We start from the raw sequence: 13,457 nt of genomic DNA, 5'->3' as shown, positions 1-13,457 counted from the left end.
GATTGAAAGGAAGATTTATATATCGACTAGATAATTTTTATTGTACAATTAAAACTGATTTGTAACTTTGAGTGACCCTAAAACTTTCTATTAACTTAAAAGTGATAAGAAAAGTCTGTAGCCTGGTGATTATTTATTTCTGTGGTACAACAAAGAAAAATCTTCCCCTAATGAAAAAAAGTTTAAAGGGATGATGAGAGAAAAAACTAAGATTTTGTTTTGCTTGCACCCCACAAACCATGACAGTGCATATAATGGTTACAGAAATATGATTATTTTATTGAAAATGTTATGTCCTTTCTCTAACTATATCATACAACTGCTTGCTCATTTTAAAAAGTACAATTAGCCCTGACCGGTTTGGCTCAGTGGATAGAGCATTGGCCTGGGGACTGAAGGGTCCCAGGTTTGATTCCAGTCAAGGGCATGTACCTTGGTTGCGGGCACATCCCCAGTAGGGGGTGTGCAGGGGGCAGCTGATCAATGTTTCTTTCTCATCGATGTTTCTAACTTTCTATCTCTCACCCTTCCTCTCTGTAAAAAAATCAATAAAAAATATATTTAAAAAAAAAAAGTACAATTAGTACTCCCTTTCTCTGGTTGATGAAGATGAAGCAATCTAAACAATTTAAGAAAGCCAAGTTTTAAGATATTGAGCCTTTATAAGAAGGAATTCTTCTTAACTTTTTCAGTAGTCCACAAGTAGCATGCAATGGGACAAAGAACCAAAAAATTTCCAAGGGATGTGCCTATATGTGCATACACATGTATATATGGTTATTTAGATTCTACTCTGTTTTATAAAAAGATTTGATATTGTCAAGTCTGCAAATATTTAATGAAAATCTGCAGGCCACTTGAGGGATATTATATGCTAGTTGCTGGTAATGGAAACAGAAGTTCCCTCATAAACAGATGAATGGGAAAATTCATTTCTATATGAAAAATAGAAAGATCTAATAATTACAGGAATTCAATGGATAAACATGTTAAATTAAGGATAAGAAAAATGAATAATGGCATGAATTAAGGTTAGAGTTAAGTAGAGCTTAGATCAAAGGATAAACAAATTTGTTTCTTGCTCAGAGTAATTTACAAAGAGCACATTCTATTCCATCTCCTACCCAGTAGGGCTTAGCTCCATGTGGACCTTTCTACCTTAAAAATTGTTTTCTATTGGAAAAGAACAGAAGGGGGTGAGAAAACCAAAGAGGTCGAGGAGGTCTGAGGGCTTTTTTAAGATAAAGGAAAACAACCTCCAGGAAGAACCAATATTAAAGGCAATAGGAAGTTGCAGGTGGGAGGTCCAGAACTCCCAGGCCATCTGGAAAGACTTGGCTTTCTTTGAACCTCATTTTTCAGTCTGATGGTGGTGACTCAGCACCAGGAGCACCACGAGACCCAGGATGTGGCAGCACTGTCCAGCCACTTCTGAGATTAGAAGGTAAACAAACTACAAAGCCTGAGAATGCCTGGTCACACAGTCAACCCCTATGTAGTCAAACTGTACAGCTCTTAAATATTTTCTAAGCACTTATTTATAGATTTATCTTGGCTTCTCTTGCACCTTAACCCTCCTAATGTACTACACTAGGACCTCTACCAAGGAAAAGGAAATGGAAAAAGGAGTAAGTCCAACTTTGCTGTTGCTTGGATTAGCAACAATAAACATATACTCAATAATTAGAAGACAGTCAAAAATAACTCAGAATTAATGTCAACAAGAAGCTTTGGAATCATCTCATTTTTAAATTCCTTTTCTTCTCCCACTATCTTAGATAAAAGAAGCACTATTCAATCTCTAGGTAGTAGAATAATTCAAACCTTAACTCTAAATTTTAACCAAACTGATTTGCCATTTTTTAAGCAGAAGGGTGTTCAGCATAAATTTGGATATATTGGTTACTTAATTATACTTAATGAGATAATGTAGGTAAAAGCATATGGTCAACAACAACTCTAGATAGGACTGTTATATTATCTTCATATTATTCAGATCTAACAAGATTATCCAGCTTTCCCAGTAGTTCTGGTCAGAAGGTTTTGGAAGCAATTTCAGTCATGAATGTAAAGACAAGCTAAGAGATCTTTTCTTTATTCTGACCAACAGGGGCCAAGTGTCATTTATAAACTCTGTTTGTGGCTTGTGTCTATTCAGGAATGGTGCCCCTTAAAGTCAAGTAGTTACCTCTGATTCTGGACCTTGTTTTAAATTTAACATTTTTCAGATTGGTTCATGGCCAGGGGGTGGAAGTACTACATACTGGCATTAAGAGAGAGTGCGATTTAATCACTCACAAAGCTGCGGGGGGGGGGGGGAATAAACACACAAAGCAACAGGTAAATAAACTATTGCTCCCGAGGGATACTAAAAATACAAACTATTATCCAAAAACTCTTATCCTATTAATTAGGTTTTAAGGTTAAAAGTTACAGCATCAAGAAATTCACTATTTTTTAAGTTTTGGAAGTTCTAATAAATAAGATCTCACAAACCATCTTATCCTTTCCTATATTCACTTTGGGTGTGAATTTCATTGCAATTTAACTATCAAGTACACTCATTGGTGTTTGCAGGACTGGCCTTCGATGATCTCCAGCATTGGGCCAGGAAAGGGCAAGAGCATTGATTACCTGTTCCCCTTGACTCCCAACTCCGGGGATGCCCATTGGTCCTTGGGGTCCCACAGGTCCCAAGTCCCCCTGTATAGAAAATAAATCAGAAATATAACAATAAAATGAAACTTCATTCTCTCATACTTTGCTAATCTGGAATTACGTTGGATTCAAATCTATTTTTATATCCTTAAAAAAGTTCAACATGGAAAGTTAGCAAACTCCTTTTAAACAATTTAGTTCAAACTTGCCAAAATAGTTAATTATGTTTTACTATTTAGTCTGAATTGGTGAGAATTTGCACCAGTTTATATTTATCAGTCATTTTTTCTCATAAAAATCAAAAGTTCCTGAATGGTTATTATAATGACACACTTTCTGTTAGGCTCATAACAGAAATATTTAAAAGTATAAAATTCATAGAGTCCAAGGACAACAGGATTTGAGAAATAAATTGAAGCAAAATATTGTAAAATTCTCTAAATACCTTTTCCCTCCTAATCCTTTTAAAATGCATTTTGAAAATTAAGAAATTCTCTAAGTTAAACACAACAAAATTAAAGAACATTACCTTTCCCCTCCATGAAATAAATTTGGGAAACAAAATAAATGTTATCATTAAGAAGAATATCATTTATCTATCCTTTGTGTCTTTCAACAAATATTTTATGTGTGAAGGCATAATAAGGTCTCTTTCGTGACTAATGAATGCTGCTTGGTTAGTGTGAAAGCAGCCATAGACGACACATAAATGAACAGGTGTACCTGTGTTCTAATAATACTTTATTTACAAAAACAAGCAGCCAGCCCCACATTTATTTGGCCAATGCTGGGCTAAATAAATATATTTTTATGAACAAAAATACATCATTAGATTATACTATTTATACTATTACAAAGTCCATTGAACCTGTCGCTAAAACATGCCCTGGGATATGCTTCTCAGTGTTTCACTCTGTATCAATCCCAGTCTAAATAAGTATCAAGGAAGGAAAATGTAATGGAGTTCAGTTCTAATTCAGAACTGGATTATTCTGATTCATAACTTGATTGCCTGTCATGTGGCAGGCATTGCGCTAAATGCTTTTCATTCTGTATCTCATTTAATCCTCACAACAACCCTCTGAAGGTAGACATCCCCATTTTCCTGATGAAGTTAAGTACACCCCATTCAGTTGCAAGATTCAAGTCTACTCTCTCTGACTACAAAACCCAACTCATAACCACTATTCTGCAAATATTCAGTATACCCAAAAGAGAGATCCTCTTCTGTGCATTGCTATAGACACTTAAAATCTATATCAAAACTACTTCCTTGTTTTGTATCAGTTTATATATGTGAGAGCCCTTAACATAGAGGTGTTTATCTTATCACTTGAAACAGAGGCACCAAGTCTCTGAATCTAATATATATAAAAGGATAGAAAAGGAAGAAAGGGAAGAGAAAAGGAAGACGGTTTGATTTGGTAAGAGAATAGCAGATGATGGCTTTGCAATTACTCTGTGATAATGTCCTGATATTTCCATGTGTTTTCTTTGCATGAACTCCAGGTGTAAAAATAAAAATGCAATGTCAATGAAACCTAAAAAAGTTAATTTACTGAACTCCTAAAACATGATTCTATTGTACTCAATTTTCACTGCTCCAAAGGAAGAAACACATCTTACGTATTTTTAGAGTATTTTGGAGCTGAAGTTACAACCAAGAGTTGTACTGCATCTAAAATTTGTATAACTCACTATTTCCCACTATCTCTGCTATTTAAACACAGATTCCCAGAAGAGATGGCTACCAGTAAATAAAAGAAATAAGTACTTCAAGATTGAAACACACTTAAGGTAATCTTGAATATCAATCATTATTCTAATATAATATATAATATAATGATATGCTTAGAGGTTGACATATAAATGACTCCAAATTGACATGAGGTCTCTGTTTTTTTGTGTATTTTTATATCTCCCATTCTCTGGCATCATTCCCTTCCCACTGTATTTAGGACCTTATCAGCCTCCAGTAGCTTCTATCACTGGCCTCACCCCTACTTCTAATCTGTATATAATTTGTAGCTATTTTAAAGAAAACAAGTAACTAGTGAGAAGAAGGCAATGGCAGGTAGGCCGCAGGGTTGAATATGATTTTCCAGAACACCAGTGTCAGACATAGCCATTCTCTGTGGTGAAGCAAAACCTCTCCATAGTCATGTCTGAGCATATACAGAAACAAAACAAAAAAAACAATGTCCAAATTTCTCAAAAGGGATCAAACATCCTCCTAGCCAGTGATGGTGAACCTATGACACACGTGTCAGAGGTGACACGCGAACTCATTTTTGGTTGATTTTTCTTTGTTAAATGGCATTTAAATATATAAAATAAGTGTCAAAAATATAAGTCTTTGTTTTATTATGGTTGCAAATATCAAAAAATTTCTATATGTGACACGACACCAGAGTTAAGTTAGGGTTTTTCAAAATGCTGACACGCCGAGCTCAAAAGGTTTGCCATCACTGTCCTAGACCTATACCGACTGAAATGAATAACTGCTACTTCTTTACCAATTGCAACTAGCCTGGCTCCATCTTTCTCTCCTCCTAGGTAAGATTCATTAAAATGCCCAAACTTGCCCTAACCAGTTTGGCTCAGTGGATAGAGCATTGTCCTGTGGACTGAAGAGTCCTGGGTTCGATTCCAGTCAAGGGCATGTACCTTGGTTGCGGACACATCCCCAGTGGGGGGTGTGCAGGAGGCAGTTGATCAATGTTTCTCTTTCATTGACGTTTCTAACTCTCTATCCCTCTCCCTTCCTCTCTGTAAAAAATCAATAAAATATATTTTTTTTAAAAATGCCCAAACTTAAATTACCCCCACTTCCTCAGAGCATCCAGTTCAGAGCCAATTCATACTTTCTTAGACACTCGCCCAAGCCACCGAATATATAAACCCAAATTCTATGAAAACAAATCTCTCGTCTTACTGAGTTGTGATAGGTTCCCACGGTATGTGGCCTCTTTCACAGCAGAATCAATACATCTAAATTTGTTCAATTATAGGTGGATTCCTGTTGGTCCTTGCTGGAGGACATCGATGCTAGTTTTCTTAAGTGAGTTATCTTCTTTCAGCCTCCTTTTAAGGTAATATTTTTTAGTGGGAGCCTAAGGTTGGATATCACTTCTGTAATGAGGTCAAGTCATGTTTCAACAGCTATTTTCTTAACTAAGTAGAGGTCTATTCTGCTAATGTTTGGCTTCAAAGCTGCTTGGCTGACGATAGGGATACTGGAAGTCAGAACCCAAATAAATGAGACATTACTATAAATATATAACATGGGATTTCCAGGTAATAATTCATCTCTACAATAATATACCTTGCATATACTTGATTTACAACTAAGTTGACACCTGTGTGGTGTGGTTGTCAGGTTGTATACAGTTCATAAATGTACATACATAACAAACATTTTTAAAAACGATTTTACTGGCATCTCTTCCATCCTATATCCTATATGTATTACCTTGTCCCCTTTGATTGACAGGCCTTGTAGTCCTTGTGGGCCAATTGGACCTTCAGAACCTTTTTCACCCTGAAAATATATGAGACATCAGTACACTAATAAAAATCAGAATTTTAAAACAGTTAAAGTATTCAAAGCAACCAAATTTACAGCTGACTGCAAGTAGGTAATTCTAACTGACACCAAGATTTGTAACTTGCAAAAAAAAAACTAGTCTTAACTCTTAAATAGGAGGTACTCTGTCCAAGCAGAACACATATGAAGTACCGCTAGGGTTGGAAAAGAGCTCTATTCCCAAAATAGTCAGAAATATCTGGGGATGAGTACAACTCGCTGAGTCAGTCCTCTGCCTCCTCAACAGTGCTTCACCTATACCCGTCACACAATGGAAATGTGTCCCTCACATTAGTATATGAACTAATACTTGCTATGGTTAAATTATTAAATGTTTTGTATCAGAATTTATACACATTCATTGAAAATTTAGTTTTAAAATAATTAATGTAAAATCTTCTTGGATTGAATCACATGACCTATGTAATGTAATATCAATGAAGTCATCACACTGCATTGGTATGAAAAATAAACCATACAAGCAATCAAAAATAGTATTCATCTCATGAATTTATTTGAACCATGAGTAAAATCAAAGGACATTTGCAAGAAACATAGAAAACAGGAAAATATCCTTTGTGTCTCTATGTATTCACGGTATAATCACTTAAGTCCTTTATCATGGTAAGTAGCCCCAAGGAGCACATATAGAAAACTCCCTTTGGTCCTGCTGATTGGGGAATAAAGTAGTCTGAAAAGTGGGTTCTTCTGGTCATTTCCACAGAACATAATTACATACAACCGACCCTAAAACAACCCTGAATATAGTGGGTTATTTGTTTGAAGAGATAGAGGGCAATGCACTGAGTGGGTTACTATGAGCAAGAGTGTATCTTTATATCATGCAGTTGAACTTGTCACTAAGACATGCCCTCCTGTATGCTTCTTAGTGTTTCACATATTTATTTCTCATTTATTTCTTTACTAGATGCCCTGGGGTCCCTCGGCCTGGCCTGTGAGGATCGGGCCAAAACTGGCTCTCTGACATCTCCTGAGGGGTCCCCTATTGCGAGAGGGCAGTTCTCAGGTGACGCACCCCAGAATCAGGCTCCCTCCTCTCTGGTTCTCAGTATGTCACCCGAGAATTGCAGCTGCCAAGTCACATCACAGCTCGGCAGCTCCTGCGTTGAGCATCCTCCCCCTAGTGGTCAGTGCACGTCATAGCTACTGGCCAGGCACTTAGGCTTTTATATATATAGATAGTAAAAAAAATAGATTATAAAGAGAAGTAATTCTGGCTATTTAAGTTTTCCAGGTTGTTTGGGCTACACATATATAAAAATTTACTATATAACAAAAAATAATTCAAGAAACTATGTATTATAAATCATTCTGAAATGTAGTGCTAAATTGCTAGCCTCTGTATCTGATAGTGACATATTGGTTAGTCAAGGGCATTACTAAAGTCCCCTTTACCTAACATATCATTTTCATTTATTATGACAAGTTAAAATGTGTTAAAAGGGGCCTCTCTGAAAATTCAACCCAGCAGTCTCTCAAAACTTAGTATGAATTATTTGTTGTAGCTAATTAATTTCCCTCTAGCTGAAATATGGTTTCCTCATAGGTCATTGAATATTGATCAAAACAGGAGAGGCTAAGAATGAGATGTAGTTTTAGAGCGTGCAGCAATACTGAGAAGGTCAGAACTTAAGGACCTGACTGAATACCGTGGAAGGTCTTAGTTGCTTAGAAAAGAATGTGTGCTTCTCTGGGCAGTGTGTGTGCATGCACATGTGTTTGGGGGGAAAGCTTTAGAAAAGAAGGAAAAAGACTCCAAAATTTATCCTTACTTACTCTCAAATTTTGTTGATGCCACCCAAAGTATCTTGGAAAATCATTTCCCATGTGGCCTTTGGCAAAGGTGCCACAGATTTTGAGTAAACAGCCTAGACAAGGGATCAGCAAACTAAAGCCCAATGGCCAACTCCAGCTCTCTGCCTGTGTTTTGTAAAATAATAGCTTTACTGGAACACAGCCACACTCATTCATTTAAACTACATTGTTTATGGCTGCTTGCATGCTACAACAGCAGAGTTAAGTAGTTGCAACACATACCATATGGCTCACAAAGCCTAAAACATTTACTGCCTGGCCTTGAAAGAAAAAGTTTGCCAACCCCTGGTCTAGAGGAACTTGAGCCCCAAGAATTATATATGGGAAGCAGTGGAGATGTTTAAATTCTCAATTGCCAGGTAAAAGATTGGTCTTTCATACCATTTTGTTCCTTATAGTAATAAGCTAATTCATTTTTTATTATACTAAAGGCAATGCTGTTACAAATTGGTTTCTTGTCACAAAACAAAGCTGAGAGTAAAGCTTCGTCATAGCTACACACTGTAACTCAAGTACTGGGCGTAAAGAGGCTATCACTGTGCTTTAATGACTCCAGCCCAAGAGACTTTTCTAAGTTCACACGCAATAATTATATAAAGTAGAAGTCTGTCAACGACTCACTTATGATTGCAAAATTCACTGTCGTTTCATGGTAAGGGGAAATTTACATATTCCTTCATTTAATAGGGTGAAGTTGGTCAGGAAAATACTTGACTTCTGATAATTGGACACAGTTTTTAAAATTTGTAATTCATGACCATGCAAGACAAAGCACTTTTCCTAGTACAGAGGTCTTGTTACCTTTGGTCCTGGGAAGCCTTCTCCCGGTAAGCCCCTCTCTCCTGGCACTCCCTCGGGACCACGGGGACCCTGGATGGGATAAAAGGGAATGAAGAATAAAGAAGAGAGAAGGATCATGGGAGGAGGGGAAAGGGAAGGGAGGAGAGGAAGGGGAAATAAAATGGTTATATTTCAGTTCACATGGGCATGACATAGTCCTATTGAAGTCATTAGTAAGAATTCTTTTAGTAAGCTTCATAGTTATCAGGAGAATTATAGTTGTGAAGAATAATATTCCCATCGTATTAAGTACTTGTTCCACTTGGTTGGCATCTGATTATCTATTCTGGTGTCCTCAAATTAATGGGAAATGGAAATTAAGTGATGTGTTAGAATAAGGTACAGAAAATAAACCCGATGAGGAAAGGCTAACTTCGAGGACTGCATGGCTGGAGACGGATGCAGAGTAATTTCAGAGTTGAATTATGGGGCATGGGGGGACTGTGAAGAAATCACTGCACAGCTGGTTAAAATACTGAATTCTGTTTAATTTCTATCCTCATAAATTTGGACTCAAACTTGAAATCTTTCAAGAACTAGTTGAATCCACTGGAGATTTATGTGTGCATAGAAATCTGGATCAAGGGAAGCATGATTTTCAATCTCAATGATTAAAATTAAGAAGTCCATGTAACCGTTGCTCAGAAAGGCACTAGGAAAGGTGCGAACTTCTCACATAAGAAAAACAACAGTTTCAGGCATTGACGTGGACTGACTGGAAAGGTACTCACCGAATAATAAAAATCAACAGTAATGCACTCACTTAAACACCAGGAATTTTAAAAGGCTACACATTTTCCCACTCGGTCTTCTTGGCCAGCAGGCCAAAAAGTAGAACAGAGACTAACAACAGAAATCTTAGAAGCCCAGACTGGAGCTTTCCCTTGAATGGCTCTAAAAAGATAATTAGGCCTCACTGGCCAGGGAAGTAAACCTGAGACAGAATAAGAGCTCCTCTGAACGACCTTGGAGCTGGATACGCAGTCATCCAGGGTCATTTAAGAGATGCTTTCTGGTAAAGCCTGGAAGCAGAACCAGGATGGAGCATTATGCTAATCAGTGACTGAGCACCGTTATGAATTTGTAAGAAAAAAAGCTTACAGCAAGGCTTATAAGAATTGTATATCAGTATTCTTTCTGTTTTTTAAATATATTTTTATTAATTTCAGAGGGAGAGGGGGGGAGAGAGAAAGACAGAGAGAATCATTGATCAGCTGCCTCCTGCACACCCCACATTGGGGATCGAGCCCACACCTGGGGCATATGTCCTGAACCGGAATTGAACCATGACTTTCTGGTTCATAGGTCAACATTCAACCACTAAGCCACACCATATATGATATATTCCCCCCAATATGATATATTTTAAAAGACAGTCTTCTTTAATATTTATGCATAGCCAATTTAGTAAAGACTTTAAGTAAAATAAAAAGCTAACATTTAATTCCATTTAAATTGTTATGTTTATGGGAAAACCTAGTTTTTAGCAATCCAAGTTCTTAAAGCATTAATATTCATGACAGCTTATTCTAATGTTAGAGCAGTTAACTAAGGGGAAAATAAATATGACATGAAAACTGGATTGCAAACTAAACAATGTCTAACATCACACACTATGACCAGAAAATATATTGACTGATTATCATTTTCCCCAATGATATGACATATAAAAATAACACAATGTACATTAAATGCTAAGTAAGTCTATTTTCCAGTTTATTCCATTTTTTTTCTTTCATTCAACAAATATTTACCAAATGCCTAACAGGTGCAAGGCTCCAAACTAGGTTCTAAGAGGATCAAACCAACCTGCTTTCTGTCTCATGGAGTTTAGAGTCTTGCATGATCATTAAAAGCAGATTCTGGTGTCCTTTGGACTGAGGTTCAAGTGCCAGCTCTGCTAGGTAGTATTGGCAGTGTGACCTTACACAAATAAGTTCCTCTCTCTAGAGCTCAGCAAACATCACAATGATGGTAGCAACAGTACCTACCTCAACCTCAGTATTACTGTAAGGACTAAGTCAGAGAGATTTAAAGCTTCTACAAATGAAACACTCAATAAATATCTGCTAGCACTATCAAAATTATTTTCCTTGAGTGCTGCAGTTGCTAAGACTGTCCTTTTATGGACATTTTGACAAAGAAGGTATTCTCCACATGAATGGGTGACATTAAGTACGGAGAGAGGCACGCTGCACAGAACAAACGCGGACCCTTTCCTCCCGCATTTCTAGAATACCTCAACTAAGGTGAACGTGAAAATAATGGCGGCTTTTAGGAGCCATATGTTCCAAACTGCTGAGAAAAGAGAGCGAATGCTAGTGAGCAATCACTTAGGAGCATTTAAAAATACAGAGAGCCAAGGTTCAGTTACTGCAAACCGTCAGGGTAGTATTCCACACCACAACTACATTCTCAAATTTTCTAGTTGAGTGGTCAGGATAGGAGATGATTGTTAACCTCAGAAGAGGAAGAGCAGGTACTGGGTTAGATTAACTATATTTTTAATTGATTAAGACAGCACCAATGGAACATTTTTAAAGGACAGAAATGCTTCTATAAAAAACTCAGTATCCTTTTCAAAGGCCATGAAAATCAATTACAGCTATGGTGTGCTTATTTGGTGTCTAATGAACACCTCTAATGAAAAAATATAATGGAGGAACTAATTATCGGTTAACACAGTCTGATCGGTGAAATGCTTTATTTGAAACATTAGCAAGATAAAGTATAATTATCCATTATTTTCTTACTTTCCTTAATAATCTAAACAGTGTGGACAATAAACAAAGTGGTTATAATATATATTGCAAGCATTAAAGGTAAATATCTTAAATAATAATAATAATAATAATTGTCTATAATATTCACATGTGCCATGTCCTTTATTTTTAACTTCAAAGTAATTACAGTTCTACTTCAGGGAGTATTTTCCTTTTACTGATAGCGCTTGAAATAACCTTGCACATAAAACAAACAGATCACCTGAGATTCTGAATCAATTTATTTTTCATGAATTCGTCACCTCTGAGACCAGCACAAAACAAGTGGTAATCAAAAATTAAAGCTGGTAGTTTCTGTATTTGTTACTAGACTATAGAAATAAAATTGATTTTGCATGTCCAGCTTGAATCCCATGACCTCAATTATTAGTTCAATTATTAGTTCTAGGAGGTTTGGTATAGATTTCTGGGGATTTTCTATGAAGACCATTATGTCATCTGCAAATAGGGACAGCTTTAGTTCTTTTTGAAATCTATGCTTTTTATTTCCTCTTCTTGTCTATTGTTCTGGCTTGGACTTCTAATACTACATTAAATAAGATTGGTGAAAGCAGAAATCTTTCTCTTGTTTTTGGTTTTACCACTTCACCATTGAATATATGTTAGCTGTAGTTTTTTTGTAGCACAGAAGTTCCCTTTTATTCCTAGTTTCTGAGAGTTTTTATCGGGGCTTATGAGGATTTTGAATTTTGAATTTTGTTGAATGCTTTCCTGTTTCTTTTTTATATGATCATATAATTTTTAGCCTATAGTACAATGTACTATTATGATTACTTTTCAATTATTAAATCAGTCTTGCATCCAGGAATGAACCTCATATGATGCTGCTGTATAATTCTTTTTATATATTGCTGAATTCTACTCGCCAATATTTTGTTAGGATGTTTGTGTCTATATTCCTGAGGGATGTTGTTCTATAGCTTTCTTTTTATGTGTTGTCATTGTCTTGTGTTGGTATTGAGAGAAAACTGGCCTTGTAAAATAAGTTAGGAAGTGTTCTTTCCTCTTCTATTTTCTGGAAGAGATTATGTAAACTTGACTGTACTCATAATGTTTTATGTCTTTGCAAGAAAAATCTAAAGCAATTGTAGCAAAATGTTAAGATTTGTCTATCTGGTAGAAGTTTACTAAATCCTTCTCTGTTATTTTTAGCAGCTCATTTTTAAAATTGTATTTATGTAGCTAATTTTTATTCCCACTTATTCAGAGAATTATGAAAAAATTCTTGTTTATTCCAGTTTTTTTAAAGCCCAGATTCTCTGCTGTACTCCCAGAACACATAGCGATCTACATGAGCCTGTGTCTTTCTTTCTAGCTGATGGCCCTCCAGTTTTCTACACTTGCAGCTTCTCCAGTGAAGAAGCAGCAGTGTCTGCAAGAAAGCTGATTTCTTTTCTCGCGAGGGTTTACCTTTAAGGGCACTGCCTAGTTAGCAGAAACCGAGACTTGATCACTGGTCTCTAGATAATCAGTGCAGTATATCTTTCCTCATTGAGATGTGTTCTTTTCTGAATGTGTGCACAGACATTAGTGAAAAGCCTCACCCTCAAACAATATGCTCCCATTCCACTCACAGCCTACAACCCGGAAGCACGTTTTTGTTACTACTTACATGTGAGGTGCTATGCAATGCAAAGCCAAATTGGGACACCAACCATGTTTTCATTTGTACCCCAGTGAGTCAGCCACTTTCTTTCCTAGGGGAATGATTACTTGAAAAGTTAAGGAGCTTTTTATGCTAGAATGGTCATGTT

At 36.5% G+C, this 13,457-nt stretch overlaps 1 protein-coding gene across 2 annotated transcripts in view; it reads right to left on the bottom strand.

Moving 5' to 3' along the window:
* Positions 1-13,457, bottom strand: part of COL28A1 (collagen type XXVIII alpha 1 chain) — a 145,704-nt gene that overhangs the window by 82,753 nt on the left and 49,494 nt on the right. For both annotated transcript variants that reach the window (XM_036328086.1, XM_036328085.1), the window contains exons 14-16: positions 8,882-8,950; positions 6,131-6,199; positions 2,635-2,703 (exon numbers count right to left, since the gene is read on the bottom strand). In XM_036328086.1, coding sequence (XP_036183979.1) covers positions 2,635-2,703; positions 6,131-6,199; positions 8,882-8,950 — 207 coding nt within the window. The remainder of the gene's footprint in view (positions 1-2,634; positions 2,704-6,130; positions 6,200-8,881; positions 8,951-13,457) is intronic.

The sequence above is a fragment of the Myotis myotis genome, unplaced genomic scaffold (assembly GCF_014108235.1).
Source record: "Myotis myotis isolate mMyoMyo1 unplaced genomic scaffold, mMyoMyo1.p scaffold_m19_p_11, whole genome shotgun sequence".
In the NCBI taxonomy this organism is placed as follows: Eukaryota; Metazoa; Chordata; class Mammalia; order Chiroptera; family Vespertilionidae; genus Myotis; species Myotis myotis.
Note: the sequence above shows the minus strand (reverse complement) of the source record. Positions and strands in the feature narration are given on the sequence as shown.